This window comes from Zootoca vivipara, chromosome 7, assembly GCF_963506605.1.
Source record: "Zootoca vivipara chromosome 7, rZooViv1.1, whole genome shotgun sequence".
Taxonomy (NCBI): Eukaryota; Metazoa; Chordata; class Lepidosauria; order Squamata; family Lacertidae; genus Zootoca; species Zootoca vivipara.
This window is the reverse complement of record NC_083282.1, coordinates 8,694,443-8,717,659: the sequence shown is the minus strand read 5'-3', so window position 1 is coordinate 8,717,659 and position 23,217 is coordinate 8,694,443. Positions and strand designations below refer to the sequence as shown.

The 23,217-nt window shown below is 45.4% G+C and overlaps 1 protein-coding gene across 1 annotated transcript in view; it reads right to left on the bottom strand.

Annotated features, from left to right (window-relative positions):
- Positions 1 to 3,920: 3,920 nt before the first annotated feature.
- Positions 3,921 to 23,217, bottom strand: part of LMX1A (LIM homeobox transcription factor 1 alpha) — a 76,800-nt gene continuing 57,503 nt past the window's right edge. Inside the window, exons 3-8 of the mRNA XM_035123275.1 lie at positions 20,423 to 20,655; positions 9,574 to 9,743; positions 8,519 to 8,596; positions 6,841 to 6,910; positions 4,681 to 4,854; positions 3,921 to 4,081 (exon numbers count right to left, since the gene is read on the bottom strand). Of these exons, the coding sequence (XP_034979166.1) occupies positions 3,921 to 4,081; positions 4,681 to 4,854; positions 6,841 to 6,910; positions 8,519 to 8,596; positions 9,574 to 9,743; positions 20,423 to 20,655 (886 nt within the window). The remainder of the gene's footprint in view (positions 4,082 to 4,680; positions 4,855 to 6,840; positions 6,911 to 8,518; positions 8,597 to 9,573; positions 9,744 to 20,422; positions 20,656 to 23,217) is intronic.

Here is a 23,217-nt window from a genome sequence, read left to right as displayed (position 1 = left end):
TACTTGAGAAACATAATGATGAGAATCCATGCTAGGTCTTTGTCCCTTTAATTATCCCAGTCTCAAAGTTGAGAGTTGCTAACTCAACTATCGATATACCTCTAGCCATTCTTGGTCATTCCAGTGGACCACCAGTGTGGCCTCAGGATCACAGTGGAGATATCATTTCCTGTAGCTGGATCCTGAGATCTGGTAATCATTGACAGACCTGTCCCCACATGTTCATCCAATCTGTTGGAGGGTGGGAGTAACCTTAATACTCATCTGCATCATAACATCTTGTGAAGAACTACTTTCTTTTAGCCTGGAGATAGACCATTATTTTTCAAGAGCTGAAAGTGATCTCATAGAATCATAGAATTGTGGAGTTGGAAGAGACCACAAGGGCCATCCAGTCCAACCCCCTGCCAAGCAGGAAACACCATCAAAGCATTCTTGACATATGCCTGTCAAGCCTCTGCTTAAAGACCTCCAAAGAAGGAGACTCCACCACACTCCTTGGTAGCAAATTCCACTGCCGAACAGCTCTTACTGTCAGGAAGTTCTTCCTAATGTTTAGGTGGAATCTTCTTTCTTGAAGTTTGAATTCATTGCTCCTTGTCCGCTTCTCTGGAGCAGCAGAAAACAATCTTTCTCCCTCCTCCATATGACATTCTTTCATATCATCTGAGAGAAGCTTCATTTCTCATAGTATTACTTTTGTTCTATTGTTGACATGGATCAAGCAGGTTTTTGAAGCAATACCTAAACTTGCAAGACATGTATCAGTAGAGGAAAAAGAAGGGCCAGGGCACATATTATGGGCAGTGCGCCCTCTTAACATGATCAACTCTGAAATATTGTCTGTCTCCAGTTTTAGACAAACTGAATATTACTGATCACCATGTTTTGGGGAAGCTGGGGGAGAAATGTTACGTGCTTCCTACTACCGTGTTTCTCATATTATAAGACATGTCTTATATTTATTTTTTCCTCAAAAAAACACACTATGGCTTATTTTCAAGGGATGTCTTATTTTTTTCCTCCTCCTCCTGCCACGGTCGGCATTGCTGCTGCGCCTATCACTATGTCTTATTTTCGGGGTATGGCTTATATTCATTGAATGCTTAAAAATCCTGCTATGGCTTATTTTATGGGTATGTCTTAAAATATGAGAAACAGGGTACTAAATAGAGGAGCATGGTCAGCTTCTCAGGCTGCTGCACCATCAACACAGAAGGACGTCAGGCCCACCAACAGAGACAGGGAAGAAGAGCAGGAAGCTGGATTCCTACAGCTCCATGTCAGAGGAATGTCCTCTCCATGCCCTCTCCAGTTCCCTCTCAGGCAGCCCATTATGAGTCTCCTCTAAATGGGAGGTGGACTCAGCATCTTAAAGACAAATACTGTATGTAGCAATCCTTCACTCCGGCCAGTTCAACAGAAGATTTCTGGGTTACACTGGAAGACTCCATTATTTAAGTGGCAGAAGAATGAGCTAGTCTAGCTCATCGGGAAGTACTAGTTACAGGTAGGTAGCTGTGTTGGTCTGACGCAGTCCAAAAAATAAATAAATCCTTCCAGTAGCACCTTAGAGACCAACTAGGTTTGTCATAGGTGTGAGCTTTCGTGTGCATGCACACTTCTTCAGGTACATCTGCATCTGACGAAGTGTGCATGCACATGAAAGCTCATACCTATGACAAACCTAGTTGGTCTCTAAGGTGCTACTGGAAGGATTTTTTATTTTGTTTCATCTGGAAGGCACATGAAGACCAATGTCCATTGCCTATGGAGTTCACCGGGAGTCCTTTCTATTGCAACAAAGGACTGTAGAATGGATACACACGACAATTGCTGATGTTATTTTGTCAAATTCTTTGTGGTGTTTTGTAGATCTATCCACACTGCATAATCACCAACAGCAATGGAGGTTCTGGTTTCTGAAAGGAGTCAACCATTTAGTTTCTTAAGTGTTCCTACATCATCCCCTTGCGAATCCTGATAGTGGGATTCTTAAACTCTCCACAGCCCATGATGTACTCTGGAAATGTTAGAAACTCCAAAGGCAGCTTTTCCATTGTTTTGAAAGATGCCTTCATAAGGGCTTTCTCTGCATGTATGTATAAGGCTAACCTCTGTGCTGCTGATGGGATACGAAGCATGATAAGATCTGTCTCTTTCTTGGGATGACAATTCTCTTGCATAGAACTAATGCTGGCTGCAACCCGAATTGCACTGAAGTCAACAGCAGAGTTTTCCTTTATTTTAATGGAACTGGATTGCATGCAGAAGGGAGGGTTGGTAACCCTGATATTTTCAGGCGTGGGTTTCCATTTGAAAATAAATGAAGAAATGGAAAGCATCAAATTGCCTCCAGCTGAGACTGCTACTCTAACTCTGCTTTTCTGTCTTTGCAAACCAAATGCGGTATTTTAGAAAAACCCAGTTCTTTTGTTTCGTAACTTAAGTGCATTGAGCAAATTTCTTAAATATAGTTCACTCAGAAAATAAAGTTATTTTTTTGCTGTACAGTACAGAACTTTTCTATCATTAGGGATAAACCTGATGCAATATTAGGTGCACTTGAATCTTGTATATAAATGCACACATCCTGACATGAACACACTCAAACACCTTGACACACATGCTTGCCAGGCACCAAGAGCTTACAGCTTTCTAAATAGATAGCTATATGAACAAACCATGAACATTCCCACCCACCAATATATTTTTGGCAGTGTCGAAAATGCCTCCCATGTCAATTATTTATAGTCACTCATTGCAAAATAAAATAATTATGATCATTTATTAGTTTAATTTGCTCTCACTCTCACATGCCCAGATCTAGTTGACTTCATTCCGATGTCATCCTGTTCACTTGTGTGATTCTGATACCGTGTTTCTCATAAAATAAGACACCGTCTTATATTTATTTTACTCAAGAAAATAAGCCTATGGCTTATTTTCGGGGGTGTCTTATTTTTTAAAAAATTACCTCCTCTTCCTGTCATGGCTCAGCGCCTGGAATTGGCTGCTGCTGCTGCCGCGCTAATGGGCGCTTTGTCAGCGCTTCAGCAGGGCACACTGCTAGGTCCCGCCGGGTCCGGGCTCCACGCGGCGCGCACTGCGGCTCTTGCCGCGTCCCGCCGCCAGGTCGGCGCTCGGCATGGCGCACGCTGCTGGGCATTTTGGAGGGGCAGCAGCATCCCGTTCCAGGCGCTGAGAGGCATCTTCCTCTTCCATGGCGCCATCCAGGCCTGCTCCCACCACTATGGCTTATTTTTGGGGTATGTCTTATATTTTTTCAACCCAGGAAAATCCTGCCATGGCTTATTTTCTAGGTGCGTCTTATTTTATGAGAAACACAGTAGGGTGGGTTCACTTACGTGATTAATCCAGGAAGGAGAAAGAAATAGCAACCAAGGAAGAAATGATAGCAATGCACAAAGCACAGAAGCCACCAGGAGCAACCATGTTGCCAAAAAGGATTGCAAAATGCGCAAATAATTGAAAATGATCTAAGTCCCCCCCCCCCGAAGGGTAGTCCACCCAAATAAGGAACTTTTGTTTCAACCCCAAGTTCAAAGTGGGAAATATTGCTTGCCTATCTAGTCTAAGCCTAAAGTACTGCTTTTTGCATCTTGCCTTCAAGACAGCCTTAAATAAAACATTTTTTTGGGGGGGATAAGTTTTTGTCTTCTTTCATGCATTCCTTGACACTTCAACATTTAAAACTCAGTTTTGAAAAGTCGTTCCGTAAACGGGCTAGCAAAAGGAGAACAGAGTTTTGAATTCTTCCTTCACAAATGTTCCTGATTTCTGCCGAATTTTTCAAATGGGAAACGAAGCTGGCCATTTCAAAATCCTTGCCTCTTCTTCTCTCCAGTTGGCACCTGCAAGGGAGCCCAGCCCTGCATCTGTTCAGAGCCTCAAATGCCTCAAGAGGTGAAGTAGGAGCTCTGCATGGAGTACAGCTGGTCAATGGGGTTCCCCACTCTTGACTGCAAGGGCCCAGGTTCCACAGTTGTTAAGAAACAATCGCCCAGGTTGCTGAGGGAGGTGTCGTCACTGTCCATCTCACACAAAAGATGCTCAGAACCTTCAGAACAGAGAAAAAGATTTGTTCCGCTCAGGCACAATCCACTCACACAACACTGAAATGAACGGGAGCTGCTCAGGCGCAGAGCCGAGCTCTTGCGCCATTCTTTTTAATGGCGCTTGCGCATGAGAACTTCTTTCAGAAGTGCCATCAGAATGTTGACTAAGCCACTCTCATGTGTTTGAGGTAGCTAAACAGACATACAGTACCATCTGAATCAAGGATCTAGACCAGGCCTTGGCAGATGTTTAGAACTACAACTCCCATGATCCCTAGCTAACAGGACCAGTGGTCAGGGATGATGGGAATTGTAGTCCCAGACATCTGCAGGGCCAGAGTTTGCCTAGGCCTGATCTAGACGGAAACCAGACACATTTAAAATCTCAAGCTCTGCTAGCTTAAGCCTGGAAGCCCAAACCCAGCACAGATATTGTCTTAGAGGGCTACGGGCTCCTGACATCCTAAATTCACGTTGTTAAGGGGTTCCTCTTAGTCCGTCTGAGATGTTGCAATGGGACATATAGAAAAAAGCCGCTTCAGGCTCTGACTCAATTTACAGCTCCCTCAAAATGTGCAATAGGCAGGCCTTCCGGTCTTACCATAAGGGTGCATGTGGTCCCCTGGCATTTGTGGCGGAGTGAGTCCTTGCCGGAAGGGGTCTGAGCTGTAAACACTTTGATCAATGACCAATACTTGTTGTGGAGGTGGTTGCAAGGTGGTATAAGAGTTCATGATTCCTTCAAGGCCTGTGTTGTTGCCACTGTTTGTCTGAGCTGGAAGACAATGGCAAATAAAATGCATGAATTCATAAGATCAGTCTCCCGATACTTTATTATTTCACCTATGTCAGCAAGACTCTATACTGGTGCCTTTTTTCTTAATGAACTTTTTTCTTGAATTTCCAGTCCCAGGAGGTGTGAACTCTTTCCCAGCTCCCCTATTTTCCAAAGCCTTACCCAACCAACCCATATATGACTTCTCCTTTTTTTCTGTCTCGGAATAAATGAGTTAAACCATCCGTCGACTCAAATATGTGAGCTGCTTAAAGCCAGACCTACATATTATCGAGTTCATGAAAAATATAACTATAAGCTCCTTTGGAACTGGGATGCCAAGTTCACTGTAAGACAGGACTCATGTGTTTAATAATAATAATAATAATAATAATAATAATAATAATAATAATAATAATAATAATAATACCCCGCTCATCTGGCTGGGTTTCCCCAGCCACTCTGGGCGGCTTACAGCACATAAAAAATGGTCAGACATTAGACATTAAAAACTTCTGTAAACAGATGTCTTCTAAAAGTCAGATATCTGTTTATTTCCTTGACATCTGATGGGAGGGCATTCCACAGGGCGGGTGCCACTACTGAGAAGGCCCTCTGTTGCACAGAATGGAAAAACTTTTCCCATGTTCAACCCCCTTCTCTCCCCCCCCTCTCTTTCTCTCTCTTTTTCCATTCTTTGACATGCAAAAGAATCCTCAACATGTTCAGTCTTAGAGTCAGTCCAGAAAAGATGCTGAAAGATAAATGTCTGAATCTCAGACTGGAAACTCCTCTGCTTTTTCCACCACTGCTTTTCCAATTCATGTCCCCTCACCCACTCTGTGGCTGCTTTGAACCAGAGAGAGAGAGAGAGGGAGAGAGGGAGAGAGGGAGAGAGGGAGAGAGGGAGAGAGAGAGAAGACCCAGACATAATCTCCCAGTGCCTTGTTTTCATTGGCCCTTAATTCTTCTTATCATTAAACTAGATGTGTTCAGTGTTCAGGGTGGGAGTTGAGTAGCATCATACAAAAGAGGGGCCGTTGTGCTAGAAGAGTGACCTAAGCGTGGAAAGAAGAGTTGAGATGGGAAGCATGTTTCGCTATGTATAGTAAGGGGAAATTGGGAAGCAAAGCTAAGGGCCGAAAAAGCTATGGAGATTACAGTAGAAAACCCACGACAATCTGAGGAGAGTTCCCAGGTAGGACATGGCAGCCGAGAAGTCCTAGGAGCCAAGGAGAAGTGAATCATAACTTCTCCGTATCAATAGATTCTAGTTTTTCAAGGTACAGTGGTGCCTCGCTAGACGAATGCCCTGCTAGACGAATTTTTCGCTAGACGAATGGGTTTTGCAATCAGAGGTTGCCTCGCAAGACGAATTCATTTTGCAGAAAATTCGTCTAGCGAATCGCGGTTTCCCATAGGAATGCATTGAAATTCAATTAATGCGTTCCTATGGGCAATTTTTTTAAAAAAAATTCAATGCATTCCTATGGGATTCACAAGACGAATTTTTCGCAAAACGAATTGACTCACAGAACGAATTAAATTCGTCTAGCAAGGCACCACTGTAACAGTGGCAAGCATGGCACCCAAGAACTGAGTGTTGACGAAACCATGGGATAAGTCAAATCGATATTGTAGGGAGGACCATAGCTGTTCATGGCATGCTATTAAAGTCTCTGAGGAAATGAAATCTTGCCCATTGCTGGGGACTGGTTCACTGGCCCCCGAATGTTGTTGATGCCCTCCCTCCTACAGCGTGGCATATTCTGCCTTCTGGCTCAAGTAGGAGGCACAGAACAGAACCTGCATTTGAAAGGAGGGGAGCTAGGAAAGTATTCAGTCCTCCTGTCCAGCAACTCCGAGCGTCTCCGTGAAAAGAGAATCCACTTTCCATTTTCAGAATCCTGGCTGTCAGTGGTGGAGTTTAAAGGGAGAGGGAACAGGCAGGTCCCCTGGCAGAAGGGGGTTGGGGGGCAGACTTACCAGAAGTGAGTCTCTGTGTTGTTTGCTGATCTTGCTGTTGTTGCTGCTGTCGCCTTGCTAATTTCTTCATCTGTTACAAAAAGGGAGGGAAGGTTAGAACAAGCCAATATCCCCTCCTCTTCTTTTCTTAAATGGTGAGAGCTATTCTAGGTGTATGTGTGCATACACACACACACACACACACACACACACACACACACACACACCGCCTTTGTCTTGGCCTTGCCCACAACTGCTGTTGAGCTGCCCACAGCCACTCTGTCCTTGTCTATTTATTTATATTATACAATAGGTCTGGTTTCCTATACCCTTCAAGGGCTTCTGCCAGTGTGGTGTAGTGGTTAGAAGCGGTAGACTCGCAATCTGGGGAACCGGGTTCGCGTCTCCGCTCCTCCACATGCAGCTGCTGGGTGACCTTGGGCTTGTCACACTTCTCTGAAGTCTCTGAAGGGTATAGGAAACCAGACCCACTAACCTCACAGAGTGTTTGTTGTGGGAGAGGAAGGGAAAGGAGAATGTTAGCTGCTTTGAGACTCCTTCGGGTAGTGATAAAGTGGGATATCAAATCCAAACTCCTCCTCTTCTTCTTCTTCTTCTTCTTCTTCTTCTTCTTCTTCTTCTTCTTCTTCTTCTTCTTCTTCTTCTTCTTCTTCTCCTTCTCCTCCTCCTCCTCCTCCTCCTCCTCCTCCTCCTCCTCCTCCTCCTCTTCTTCTTCTTCTTCTTCTTCTTCTTCTTCTTCTTCTTCTTCTTCTTCTTCTTCTTCTTCTTCTTCTTCTTTGCAGCTCAGCGCAACTATGCTAGACAGACCAATGGTCTGAAAGGCAGCTTCCCAAATCCAAGAATGCAGTCTGCAATTTGCCTATTCCTAGGACTACATTTCCTATTTCAGTGATGGCGAACCTATGACACGTGTGTCAGCACTGACACGCATAGCCATTTTCGGTGACACGTGGCCGCATGCTGAGACCTTACTTCTGGCTGGTGGCGGAATGTCGCAGGCGACGCACCTCTGGGGGCCTTGTGGACTTCCGGTGAGGCAAGATGGTGGCCAGCATGGAGCTGCGGAGCTCCTGAAAGTGACCAGCGCTGCAGGAGCTGCTGGACGGGTGCTTGAGACACTGAAACCGCCACCGCCCGGACACTGGGGACCACCAGTGCAGCAACCGGGGAGCTGCCGGACCCTACCCCCACCCCGTGAACCTGACGGACAGCCTTGAGGCACTCCGGAGGCGGAAAAAAGAAGCCCCTGCACAGGCCCAACCTGAGCCCACCTCCCCAGCGGCAGACCCATTGGAGGACGGCCCGAGCCCAGAGTCCCACTAGGAAAGACCTCTGGGTTTTGCCTTATTTTCCCCCCCTTTTAAATATTTTTTTAAAAATTATTTTCTTAAAAAAACTTTAATATTTTTTTCCTCCCCTTTTTCTTTTGTTTTTAAGGGGAAACAATTATACATTTTTGTTATTTGAACTATAAATATCGCGAAATTGTGTTTCCCCCCCCCCTCGAAGTGACACACCACTCGAGTTATGCTCGGGTTTTTTTGGCGAATTCTGACACACCAGGCTCACAAGGTTGCCCATCCCTGTCCTATTTAGATAGGTAGCCCTCCTATCTAAAAATGGATGAAAGGCCCCAGCGTCATTATGTAGTAAGTGATTCAAGGAGAAATGTTGTTACCTTAGCTCTTTGATTCTGGAACCAGACCTGAACAACTCGGACACTCAGACCCGTCTCGGCTGCTAAGGTTTCCCTTACCTTCAGGAAATGTCAGAACAGCAGACATGATTATTCGTTTAAACAGAGGCAAAAGGATCAGCAAAATACGAAATGTGTAGGACTTTCAACACAAATTTTCAACGTTTTCATAAAGGTTTTTTTCGTTGCAGAACAAAATCTCAACGTTTGCAGTTGCTCCCTAGACTTCTCACCAAAATTCAAAACCTTAAGAACTGGAAGTTTTTCGAGTTCGGCAGTCAGATTTCAAGCATGTGTCTCCAAACAGGGGAGCTGTGAAAACACATGGAATACTCTGCACAGTTCTGATCAGTGTGCACTAAAAGTGATGACGGGGATGAAGCAACTCCCCTAGGAGGAAAAGTTACAGCATTTGGGACTTGTTGGTTTAGAGCAAAGGCTAGTAGCAGGTTAAGTACGCTTCAGGTTAAGTACAGACTTCCAGAACCAATTGTGTACTTAAACCGAGGTACCACTGTAATTAAACAATATATCCTCTCCTGCCTCCCTGAACATTCCCACAGGGCACCTCACTGGTCATTGTGAGAACAGGATCCGGGAATAGCTGGGTTCTTATGTTCTAATGTAGGAATCTTTTTTCTAAACTAAACAACCCACAACTCTTTAGTTTTCCCTGCAGGTAAGGTGCTCTCAGGCTTGAGTAGGGCTACACAACTTGGAGTCCATCAGCACGTCATCTCCATACAGTGGCTCACGCCTGGGTCATTAAATCTCTCTTGTCCTTTTGCTGACTGCTCAGGAGTGATGGTCAAGTGCCTGGGAAATCACAAGTCTTGTCTGCCGGGCTGCATTCTGTTTAGTAGACCACATGCCTGAATCTGACTGCCACCAACAGAGCACAATGGCTAGGAATTATTAAGACAGGAGTCACTCTACTACGGCCATGGGATTCAACAACATCTTAGGCAGTGTAAACTGGCTACCTCTGGTGATTCCAGTGTTCATGGTGCCAGTTCCTTCTTATGATCAAACTGTACCTTCCTGCATGGTTTAGAAGACACTTCAAACGATGCCTTGAATGCCCGGCGCTGCTGGGTCGTCAAGATGGTCCGGGGTCGCTTCGGCCGCTTGTGGTCCTTGCTCTCCTCGGCTGTTTTCCCAGTGCCATCTCCCATTTTGCACAGGCTCCCTTCATCATCACTTTTACCTTAAAAGATTGGGAGAGGGGATAAAATCCCACACAGTGCGATTCATAGGCCAGCCTTTGCTTAAAATGAAACCCCCCCAAATTGCTTACCTTCCAAGTTCCGGACTGCAGAATCCGGGACCGGCAGCCATTTGACACCGGAAGTTGCGTCGATGTAACTTCCGGTGTCGCTTTGCCCTTTTATGGGCACCCAAAATGGCTGCCGCCGGCTTCAAAAATCGCTTGTGCGCATGTCAGGAAGTGCTCCGACGCAACTTCCAGTGACGCTCCGCCCATCTATGGGCACCAAAATGGCCGCCGCCAACACCGGAAGTGACGTCTATGCACTTCCGGACATGCGTACATGCGGCTTTTGAAGCTGGCGGCGGCCATTTTTGGTGCCCATAGAAGGGCAAATCGGAAAGAAAAAAATGGCCGCCGGCAGGAGAAAATAACGGAGAAAAATGGGAGACGAAGTGATACGGGGGACCACCGGGAAAAGGTAAGTAAAAAAGGGGTTTTCCCGGGGAAAACGGGAGACTTGGCAGCTATGCCAAATTGAGAAGCTGCATGGAAAAGCTTCATACGAACAGGAAGATGCTCAAAAATCCTTTCAGAATTTGCACAAGTAGGGCTACAAACCGCTCAGAAGCATTTGGTAAGGAAAGGAAAGACAGTGAAGAGAAGCCAGGGGTCCTGTGTTGCGATTTTTACAGGGGTGTGGCTGGGGTGGTTGTAAGGAAATAACAAAGCAGTCAAAAGAGGATTATGAGCTCAACTCAAATCTGGTTACACAACAAGTCAGCAGCCATCTCCCAGTGGCATAAATGGCTTCCTAAAGAAGGATATTTAAACATCCTTCTGCAAACTAGAAACAAGATGTTCAGACAGGCTGCTCTGGGCAAAGGTTTCAAAGCGGGAATGAGCCTTGCTCCAGTTGCCACTAATGGAACCTCAAACAGCCTAACCCTAACCCTAGATCCAGACCATTTCAAACTTTTAAAGTCAACAGTAACACTTGGAATGGCGAAAGGCTGGACTAGATGAATCCCAAACCGGAATTAAGATTGCCGGAAGAAATATCAACAACCTCAGATATGCAGATGACACAACCTTGATGGCAGAAAGTGAGGAGGAATTAAAGAACCTTTTAATGAGAGTGAAACAGGAGAGCGCAAAATATGGTCTTAAGCTCAACATCAAAAAAACCAAGATCATGGCCACTGGTCCCATCACCTCCTGGCAAATAGAAGGGGAAGAAATGGAGGCAGTGAGAGATTTTACTTTCTTGGGCTCCTTGATCACTGTAGATGGTGACAGCAGTCACGAAATTAAAAGACGCCTGCTTCTTGGGAGAAAAGCAATGACAAACCTAGACTGCATCTTAAAAAGCAGAGACATCACCTTGCCTACAAAGGTCCGTATAGTTAAAGCTATGGTTTTCCCAGCAGTGATGTATGGAAGTGAGAGCTGGACCATAAAGAAGGCTGATCGCCGAAGAATTGATGCTGGAGGAGACTCTTGAGAGTCCCATGGACTGCAAGAAGATCAAACCTATCCATTCTGAAGGAAATCAGCCCTGAGTGCTCACTGGAGGGACAGATCGTGAAGCTGAGGCTCCAATACTTTGGCCACCTCATGAGAAGAGAAGACTCCTTGAAAAAGACCCTGATGTTGGGAAAGATTGAGGGCACTAGGAGAAGGGGACGACAGAGGACGAGATGGCTGGACAGTGTTCTCGAAGCTATGAACATGAGTTTGACCAAACTGCGGGAGGCAGTGCAGGACAGGAGTGCCTGGCGTGCTCTGGTCCATGGGGTCACGAGGAGTCGGACACGACTAAACGACTAAACAACAACAACACTTGGAATTAAGCCCAGAGATTAACTGTTACCAAGTGGTTCTATATGTACAGGTTACAGTATCATGTGGTGATTTTTAGCTAACACTCAACCTATAGCTCAACTCCAAATGCTCTTTAAAAAATGTCCCCATTGCACCGGAGAAATCTCACCTCAAGGCTCTCAAAGCATGCATCATGGCAGCCAGAACTCCACTGAAGAGTAATTAAGCAGGCTTTTCCATGTGTGTGGAATGCCGGGACACTTTGCTTGGGAGAGGTGGAAGCTCTTAAGCCATCGGCCTCTATTACTGTAAGTAAATGTCTGGAATAAGGTAGTCATAATTTGGCAAGGTTGGCCTTTCAGTAAAATGTTTGGCACTAGAGTGTTTGTCTTCAATACTATGCCTCTTCAGGCTGCACATTGAGGGTGTGTGTGTGTTGCACTATTAAAAAAAAAAAGTTCCCTCATATTAACAGTTCCTTGCAAACAGAAAATGAGCACGGCAACGGAGAATGGTTCTGGCCCCAAACCCAGACCCAGCTGTGATAATTTTCAACTTGCACCGAGCATTTAAAAACGACAACAAATCTGCGGAGTGGTAAAAAACTTTCTGGGAAAGGATATATAATGAGCTAAAGAAACTGTTTAAGAAAACTTCTGTTAAAATACCAGAAGGCCTTTTGTTAGGTATACAGTGGTACTTGTAGTTATGAACTTATTTCATTCTGGAGGTCCGTTCTTAACCTGAAACTGGTCTTAACTAGAGGTGTGCTTTTGCTAATGGGGCCTCTTGCTGCCGCTGTGCTGCTGGCACACAATTTCCATTCTCATCCTGGGGCAAAGTTCTCAACTTGAGGTAACTCTTCCAGGTTAGTGGAGTTTGTAACCTGAAGCATTTGTAACCTGAGGCGTTTGTAACTCGAGGTACCACTGTAATAGGTGAAGAGATACCAAAAGAAGACAAAATACTTTTTATGTACACAACGATGGCAGCAAGAACGCTACTAGACCAGAGATGGAAGGAGGGAAAGGGCCGACTAGAGAGGAACGGCAGACTAAACTGATGGAGTACAGAGATGGCAATACAGACGGGAAAGATCAGAAACCAGGAAGACCAAGTGTTTCTGAACGACTGGAATAAAATTTTAATGTATTTAAAAGACCACTGTAAACCGTTAAAATCATTGGCGGGGATACAATGACCCTTGTAATGTGAAATGAACTTTGGTAACTATGAATATATAACAGATAGATAACAGTAAAAGATGCAGAATATTTTTCTTTGAATATGGAACTTTTGGAGGGAGGGAAGGGGGTCCAGAGGTTTGAAAGAACCTTTTGCTTTAATGTTTTGAAATGGTTAAAGTTAAAATGTATAAAAGTATGTAAAACCAATAATTTGTTTTATTAATCAAATAAAATTAAAATAACAACTCCTCACTTGCAGTCTGGACTAAGAATGGTCCATACTTTCACCTCAGTCCCAACTCCTGATGTGTTACATGTATGGAATAGGCCTGAGTAGAGTTCAAAATAGTAGCATTTTATTAATAAATAGTATTTGAAAACATCACCCATCACCTCCTGGCAAATAGAAGGGGAAGAAATGGAGGCAGTGAGAGATTTTACTTTCTTGGGCTCCTTGATCACTGCAGATGGTGACAGCAGTCATGAAATTAAAAGACGCCTGCTTCTTGGGAGAAAAGCAATGACAAAACTAGACAGCATCTTAAAAAGCAGAGACATCACCTTGCCTACAAAGGTCTATATAGTTAAAGCTATGGTTTTCCCAGTAGCGATGTATGGAAATGAGAGCTGGACCATAAAGAAGGCTGATCGCCGAAGAATTGATGCTTTTGAATTATGGTGCTGGAGGAGACTCTTGAGAGTCCCATGGACTGCAAGAAGATCAAACCTATCCATTCTGAAGGAAACCAGCCCTGAGTGCTCACTGGAAGGACAGATTGTGAAGCTGAGGCTCCAATACTTTGGCCACCTCATGAGAAGAGAAGACTCCTTGAAAAAGACCCTGATGTTGGGAAAGATTGAGGGCACTAGGAGAAGGGGACGACAGAGGACGAGATGGTTGGACAGTGTTTAGTCGGACACGACTAAACGACTAAACAACAACAACATTTGAAAACAATGAGTCCATTGCTCTAATAAAGTCAGTGTATGAAAGACCTATAGCTCCTGATTCTGAATATCTTTTTTAAAAGGAACCTCACACTGTGTTGCGCGTGTGCTTTCAAACATTCAACCATTTATTGTACAGTGCAGATTATGGGAAACTGGAGGCAATGAGACAAAAAGGAGTCAAGTTTGTGTCGTGCAAACACATGTTGTGCATTCCCACATATTTCAGAAACTAGGCAGACTCCTAGTTTGGACCAACTTCTGAAAATGCTCTGTATTTTGCAACTTTTAATTGAAAGGGCATCAAGTCTCAAGACTTGGACTCTATTCAGAATTGAACATATTTTTTAGCTGCTGGCAAATCACTGTCTCATTTTTACTACTGGATGATATTTTCTTAAAATATAGTGTGAATATTGTGTTATTGTTCAGGATTTCATTCCTTCCACAGAGTCTTAAAATTCCAAGTGGGCAACAGTGAATGTATCTTGTCCCTGTGTTTGCTGCAGGAAACAGCACAAGTGCTCGATAAACACACCTGATTGTGGTATGTAGTGTGACGCTGTTCCTAGACAAAGGTGCTTAAGATTTTTTCTGACTCTTCTAGCATTTTACAACAACAGGTTCCTCAGCAGCTAAATTTGCAATAAATTGATGATTCAAGAAAATGGAAGCCTATTGGATTTTTCAAATTCTGATATCCCACGTTGGGCTTCAAATTATTACGTTGGCCACTCTGAAATCAATCCCATTGGCGAAGTGACAATTGGTTGGTTTGTGTTTGGGGGCCAATCATTTGGGTAAGCATGAGAGTCCAGAACTTGGCACGGTCTCCATGCGCCTTGTCTGGTCTCCTGTCTGGGCTCGTAGTTCAGTGTCTACAATGCTGCCAGATTCTTAACTAGAGCAGAACACCTCCCTGGTGCTGTGTTTGCCCCTCGGCACATTATTGCTAGTAGGCGTTCCTGTTTCTCTTTCGCAGGATGACTAGAGAAACGGGCTGATCAAATATTTCCCACATCTGTCCATTGAGGTGAATGAAATAGGGAAATGCTTTGAAATGGATGGGGAAGGGGGGGGGAGAACGGTGCAGAGAAGTCTGGGGGAATCCCAGAAAGAAAAGTGGCCGTGTTCCCCCACCACCCCAAACACCTGCTCGCCAAATCCCTCCAAATGATGGAAAGTTGATTCTGCTTTAACGTGGCAATGCTTTTAATTAACTCTGCCTTTCAAGCCTTCCTCGAACAGGGTAGGAATTAATTAATCTTTAAGACTCCTCCTGGTCACATGGGAAAGGACTACAGGCGGTTTATATTGTCTGCCGTGACCTCTGCGCAACCCCAAGGCTCACTGGGGGCGGCGGGGGGGGGGAATGATGAAGAACCGGCTTCGTGTATGAAGATGAAGAAATTCTTTGGTTAGAGGGAATTAGGGAAAAGGAGGGATGTTAGTACACTTTTAATTGGAAAGTGGGCTCCTCTTTCACAGGCGCCTGTTTACTTAGGCTTGGACGCTGGGGCTCAAGGGAAGGAGTCATTGAACTGAGGGCTTTGCAGATTATGGGCAGCATATGGCTTCCAGTGCTTTGCTCTTTATTTTCATTTTCTCATAAAGTAGTCCTAAGTTTGCATTGTGCTCCTTGTTCCCTTATGTTTCTGGCTGGGTCTTTAAAGACACCTATATGCTGACTGGTCAAGAATATGCCATAATCTCGTAGCCTTACAATTAAATGTCTATCTTCCTCTTAGACACGGAATGATAGAATCATAGAATTGTAGAGTTGGAAGGGACCACGAGGGTCATCTAGTCCAACCCCCTGCAATGCAGGAATCTTTTGCCCAACGTGGGGCTCGAACCCACGGCCCTGAGATTAAGAGTCTAATGCTCTACTGACTGAGCTATGGAGTGCTCCACATTTCTTTTGCTTTTTAGAAAACTTACATTCTGCCAGTCAACTCAAACAGGTTCTCAGGCCGGCTTGTAGCAAATCAGGACAGCCCTTTGAGAAGTTAAACTGAGAGGGTTACACTGAAATATAGAAAATATACTGGTGCTTTTAGTTTACATGTGAGAGCTTAATAGCCCAATCCTGCTTATGACTAGACTCTACTAAAGATAAAAGGGTAAAGGGGCCCCTGACCATTAGGTCCAGTCATGACTGACTCTGGGGTTGCGCGCTCATCTCGCATTATTGGCCGAGGGAGCCGGCATACAGCTTCCAGGTCATGTGGCCAGCATGACAAAGCCGCTTCTGGCAAACCAGAGCAGCACATGGAAATGCCGTTTACCTTCCCGCTGTAGCGGTTCCTATTTATCTACTTGCATTTTGACGTGCTTTCAAACTGCTAGGTTGGCAGGAGCTGGGACCAAGCAACGGGAGCTCACCCCGTCACAGGGATTCGAACCGCTGACCTTCTGATCAGCAAGCCCTAGGCTCAGTGGTTTAACCACAGCGCCACCTGGGTCCCACTAAAGATAGTGAGACTTATTTTTGAGTAAATGTGGTTTAGGGTTGGTTTACACAACTTTGTTGTTTATCATCAGCATCTACATTTTAAAAAACCAACAACCACCCCAGTCTCTATTCAGGCCCAAATAAACAGAATTGATTAATTGTAATTCTGCAGCTTCACACCAGAAAACCCTTTAGAATGTCTTTGTTCAAGTATGACTACCTTAAGAGTGCTCTGGTTTCTGGATACTGCCATTTCTCATGTCAGATTTGGGTTCATTTATTCCAGAGGTAGTCCCATTTATTCCAGAGGTAGTCCCTTTCTGTTCCAATGGGACGGGTCTTCCCACACCACCACAAGCCAACTTTGACAGGCAGGCAGGGCCACCTAGCTCTCAACCAACTGAAGCCACAAGGTTGCCAGGTGATTCACAGGTAGGTCACTCACCTGCCAAAAGTAGTCCATGGGGGTGGGGAAGAGAGGCTTTAAAGCACCGTACAAGGCTTGCAAAGAGCACTGCGCAGTGCTTTTAAGCGCCAGTGATCAGCAGGCTTGAATTCCCTACTCTTCAGCAAATGGGCAGGAAGTTCAAGTCTGCAGGGATCGGCTGTGTGCAAGCTGCGCATGAGGAACTCAGCCGCACAGCCAAACCAAGCATTCTTGAACTGATGGGTGAGAGGTCCAAGCCTGTTTTCTGCACAGATCAGCTGTGCAGAACTTGCTCTTGCAGCCAAATTATCCACGCCTCTACCTGGCCAATTTTGCTCCACTGGTCTGTCGCATGAAGACTGGTCTTGTTTCTCCATTCCTGGCAGGTGATCAGACATATCACAGCGGAAGATGAGCAAGGGAAGCAATCTGTGATGTTGTGGCTGACACTGTTAGGTCCCGTAATAGTGTTGCCCGGGGAGATATGGGAGCAAACATGGCATCTTGCTTTGTGGTGGGGTTTGGTCTCTGTGTTTGTGCCTTTGTTATGTTGTCTGTACAGTATGTGGTCCAACTAGCAATGGAAAGTGTCTGAGGCTCAAGGGGCACTAGCTGCCTGCGAGCAAGTACAGGTCTACGAGCCAAGACCTGCAAGAGGGAAGTGTCATTGGCAAGGATTGGCTATAGACCACTGGAAGTATGTTGGAGAAGCTTTGGCTTTGAGCTGTAGATGACATCAAGTGGTGCTCCATTATCTTCTCTTCTAGGTCTGTAGTGTAGTAGAGCATAGCTGCCAAGTTCCGGCCTGAGAAATAAGGGACTGGACCGGAAGTAGCAGACCGGAAGTAGCGCTGCCGCCATTTTGGAACTGGGCAAAGCATGCTCAGAAGCTACTTTTGATGCTGCTCTGCCCTGTTCCAAAATGGCTGCCGCACCAGAAGTCACGCTGCAGCCATTTTGGAACTGGGCAAAGCAGCATCAAAAGTCGCTTCTGAGCATGCTCCGCCCAGTTCCAAAATGGCCGCCACGCCAGAATAAACCGGGGGAAAACAAAAAAATCCGTTTTTTCGGCTGGGGACAGCTGGAAAAACGGGGGTTTCCCGGGGAATACGGGAGACTTGGCAGCTATGTAGTAGAGATCTAGGTTTGCGCAATGAAAGAGGATTAAAGCAAATTTTTGATCCTTTGGGGGGGTGGGGAGGTCAGATTGTCCTTAGGAAAGAGACAGGTACGTGCACAGAAAAATGTGTGATAATGACACCTCCAGGCAGATAAATCAAAATAAATGCTCGTTGTCACATGATCTCCTCACTAACAAATCAGAAGCAATGCTCAGTAGAGAGTGGGCACCACAAAACCTCCACATGAAGCGTTGTGCAAGCAAATCAGGACAAATGCTCCATGAACCGGTCATCTGGAGAAGCCCTCAATGTCTATTCTTTTTGCATTCCATTTCCATGTGGCCTCCCTCCTTTACTTTTTCAGCCACTATATCTTTCCAATTTAGAATTACAATACATGGATCTGATGAAATGGGCTGTGGCCCACAAAGGTTTCTGCCACAATCCATTTCTGCCACAAGACTCTTTATTGCTTTTGCCTTATTCGCAGTGCTTGGCGTGACATCAGAGTTGGGGGCGTTGTGTTTAATTTCAGGAAATATTCCTGGAAGAAACCTGTGAATGGTAAACTCTAAGGGGCAATAAAAGACGCATGACAACCTGGCAACTAGCCGTGGAATGGGCCTGAGGCTCAATAGGCCAAGTCTGGCAGTCTCGGTCTTCTGCTCCACTGAGCCCAGTCTCCTTCGCAAAGAACGTGATGCAACTGCTCTCACTTCTGAAAACTCTCTGGGCAGAGCAATTGTGTCTCTTCAATCAAACCTGGCTCTTTCTCATTGCGTATCTAGTTACTTCACTCTATTTTACCACCCATCTGCCAGTAGATGGCAGCATTTTGCTGGTTTTTGTTCTACATGGCCGCTGTATTTTCTAATGTCACCTCTCTGTCAAAACTGTCATTATCAAAGCCATCACGGTGCTGTAATCCACCTGAAAAGTTTGGGATGTGGGCGAGTGTGAAAGAGAGAATCCGGTCCGTCCTACAATCCTAACCTTTCTCTGAAAAAGTTCTCATCCCCACTCTTGCCCCACAGCTGGCAAAAGAAGAAAACTTTTCCTATGTACATCCTTACTCGTTCCTGCTTTCTGTCTCTTATCTCTCTCGTTGTTCCAACCAGAGCCAAGACTCTGACATGGAGGGAGAGGAATGCCAGGAGGGCCAGTGGCAGAAACTGCACAAGTGTTAAGCCCCCAAGCAAACAGTCAGAAGCCTTTCAAACCAGAGACTGGTATCTCTGAAGGCAGCACCCGCTGAATCAGGTTCTCCCAAGGGATTGGCACCCTCAGAACCACAGGGGGTATGGAAAAGCTCAGAAGCTGCTGGAATTGCCTGTTCCTTGTGCTCTGTCCAGGGTACTGAAGGACCAGTTGCTAACTTCCTTTCAATGTTTCTTGGTTTCTGATTGGACATGCATTCCCTGCCCACTGCTCAGCACTGCCTGTCCTTGACCCCGACCAAAGATTTGGAAGGTGATCTTGAGATGGAAGAAGAAAACAAGGAGACAACCCAAGGATTAAAGTGTTGTAACAACGAATCTCACACTGAACGGATAGATGCATGCTTGAGTCATGACAAAGAAACGAAGGAAATCGTAAGAGGCAAGAAGGCTTCCTTTCGGAAAGTGGGAATCTTGACCAAATGAGAGCAAAAGGGGGGGGGACAAACTCAAGGAAAACATATATCAGCTGAAAATAAGACAAGCAAATAAAAAGAATGAGGAGGATATTGATAAAAACACTAAGATCAATATTTTAAAAATATTTAAATACATGAGAAGTAGGAAACAGGTCAAGGAGACCATTGGGGCATTAGATAACAAGGGGCTGCAGACCCAGTAGATCCCCGAGATCTTCCCAAGAGGCTTTGTTGATTGTGCCGCAACTTGGGGAACATCATCTGGTCACCCTATAAAAGTGAGTGTTCTCCGTAGTTGTGCCTGTCCTCCGAGATACCTTCCATCCTTGGACTCAGGAGGCATCAACTGTTGGGTGTTTTGTTTCTGGCATTCATGATAAGCTGGCTTGCCTTGAATGGTATGAGATATCTGTACTATTTTAAAAATTGAAATGGTGTTGAATGCATTTTTATTTACTTCTTTATAAACTGATTCAATATTTATTCGCAATGATAAGTGGGGGGGGGGTAAATTGGGCAGTTCAAGACAATGCACGGGACTTGACAGAGTCCAAGACCTAGTTTTAACTGAGTTTACAAAACTACCTTTGGGCTGGGGCTGGGCTGCTTCAGTTTGTGGCTGTTGGGCCACAATATTTATTGCTCCTCCTTGCAAAGCAATTCCCTGCGCACGGAAAACTAACATGCTGGGGAGAACTCGGACACAGTCCAGAAACAGGTTACCTGCTTGTGAGGGAACATTCTGCACAGAGTTTTTTTATGGATTAAGTAGATATGGAGTTATTTTAATCAGATACAGGTTGGTTGGTTCGTTGGTTCGTTGGTTCGTTGTTTGTTTGTTTGTTTTAAAGTTAGGTGTATGTTATTCTATTGCTTTTAAGTATTGCTCCCTTCCCCTGGGGTTGGTGTGAATCAGAAATAAATAACAGATATTTTGCAGCCCAGAGGATTTCGAATTATAAAACTAAGAACAGACTGAGGAATGTCACCGGGGAACATTTGATACCCTGACCCCCAAATATCGCAACAAGAGCCCTTCTGCGGCACACAGTAACCAGCGGCACCCTTAAGACCCCCTTACCAGAATCAGACGCCGTTGGGCTCACTAGGCTGAGGAGTTCGCGCTCCTTCTCATAGTCGCTCTTGCAAAGCAGCTGGTCCTCCTTCAGGACAAACTCATCCCCCTTCTGAAGCTGCTTCTCGCAGACGCAACAGCAGAAGCAGCCCACGTGGTACACGCTTTTTTGGGCTCGCATGACGAACTCGCTGGGGGCAATTGCTCCGAAGCAGCTGCTGCACTTCACTGCAAAGAGTCTGCCATGCAAAAGACCCAAAGCAGAGTGTTAGGTTTAGGCCTCGGTTGGGGTGGTCAGCTCAGCAGTGGGTTTTGGAACAGACCCCATTACTCCCTTACGTTGCCTCCCCCCCCCCCCCAAAGTTAAGGCTATCTTGTGCTGGCAACGGAAGGCAGAAATTGCTTGTTTTTCTTTCTCCGCGTTGACATTGCCCCAAGCTTGTGCTTTAATCTTGCTTTTACTGACAATTTTGTTGTGTCATTGAATTTCAGTTCAGGGCAACTAGGGTGCCCTCTGGATTTCTGAGGAAAATCTCATTCTAGAACACAACTAGCCAAACACCCACCAGTTTGTAGCCCTTATGCCATGGGTTGGAGGGAATATCAACCTTTGAGCTTCTTGGACCTTGCCATAGCCATGGGGCAAGGTGGCAAAGCCTTGAACTAATCTGAACTAAGGCGTTAAAATATATCCTGGACTGTGTGCTGCTCCAGATTGTGGCGGGAGCAGAAGGGGTGGGGAAGGACCCAAAGTTTCTCCACCTTAAATAACACACTGCTTTCTCCTAAAAGGCAAGCAGGCCACAGAGAAGAGCAGATCTCGTCTTTCAGAAACAGGGTTGCCATTGCAAACTTTTGATTTTGAAAATTCTGGCAAGTGGGCTGCACCTGTGACAGGTTAAGGGTTGAGGCCACATGAAGAAACAGGTGTGAGAGTAATCCCTTTAATCTACTGCTGCCAGATCACCATATAGCTCTGCCCTCCCAACACAACAAACACACATGTAGTGCATGGATCTGACAGCTCACGAGAGCCAGGGGGGATCACAAACCCAGACTTCAGTCTCACATGCAGCAATGCGGGAAAGTGAGCTCAGAAACCTGAAGGTAGGGTTGCCAGACTCACCAGAGGACAGGACTTCTGTGCCTTTAATTGCCCTGCTCTCTTTTGAGTCTGGAAACCTTAAAGAGAAACCAGCAGACCCCTTGCTTGGAAATTAAACAAAGGGTCTGCTGGTTTCTCTTTAAGGTTTCCAGACTCAAAAGAGAGCAGGGCAATTAAAGGCACAGAAGTCCTGTCCTCTGGTGAGTCTGGCAACCCTACCTGAAGGGGCAGTAACATGTCAATCCAGAAGCAAAAGGTTGCAGCAAAGACGGGAGTTCATGACTGACTGTTGGACCTGTACTGATAACATTGCAGAAATTATTATGAAGTATAAATAAAGAGCACAACAAGCATTCTTAAAATACACTGCTTGCCTTCCAGTTAGATCTTGAATTTATCCAGACCTGGGCACCTAAACACTGGTTGCCGCAAATCTCTGCTGACTTAAAACACTTCCCTGTCATCTGAAATATTGCACATGATCTTGTACTGGATTGCCAGCCTAAGATCAACTGATGAAAGACCTACAGTACAACTCGTTTAAGACTCAAGAAACTTGAATTCTTGACATGGTTTAAGGTTGCCATGGCAAGAGAGCAGGGCTCTTGTTTCTTTAACAGCTGCGTAACTGGCAGAAATTCAACTGGTTGGCCCTTTTTCTAGATTTTCTTTATGGGTTCGCCTATAGACATGCTGTGCCTATCAATCATATTGCTCATGTTCAGCTCCTGGTTGATCCCCTCCAGCCCATGAGTCAACGACCCTTTATGGGGTGGGAAGTGGGGGCGGCTTCCAATCCCTGCCTTATGCTTACTGAAACAAAGAGGGGATTAGAGGGGATCTCACCTGGTTACGGCCTCCTCCACTATGCTGAGGTGTATGTTTTTCTTTCTAATTTTGCATCTATAAATACAGTATAAATAAGCATATGCAAATTTTCATGCAAATTGTGCCCTCCTTTGTGGCTCCAATCCACATACAGTGAACATGCACAGCAAAAAGTAAAAGGTAAAGGACCCCTGGACGGTTAAGTCCAGTCAAAGATGACTATGGGGTTGCAGCATTCATCTTGCTTTCAGGTGGAGGGAGCCAGCGTTTGTCCACAGACACTTTTCTGAGTCATGTGGTCAGCAGGACTAAACCGCTTCTAGCACAACAGGACACCGTGAAAGAAACCAGAGCGCACGGAAATGCCATTTACCTTCCAGCCAGAGCGGTACCTATTTATCTACTTGCACTGGTGTGCTTTTGAACTACTAGGTTGGCAGAAGCTGGGACAGAGCAACCGGAGCTCACCCCGTCATGGGGATTCGAACCGCCAACCTTCCAATCAGCAAGCCCGAGAGGCTCAGTGGTTTACACCACACTGCCACCCGTGTCCCATCTTGCTGGCATCCCTGTTGTCCAGGGAGGAAGTTTACTACCTCATCTGCTGTTTGAATGAACTAGGCCTAGTCCTAGGGATGTTGCTCCAGAACACAGAAGCTGCTATGACAAATCTTCTATGCCCCCAAGATGCCCATTTTAAAGGTCAATTCATGTCTCTCTATCTCAATCATTTGGATCTCTTAAGCAATCCTATTAGTGACCATTACGGCAAAACTCTGCAAGAGCTAGGCTTGTTTAGCTAGAGATATGACAACTTTAATAGGGCACTGTGGGTTAAACCACAGAACCTAGGGATTGCCGATCAGAA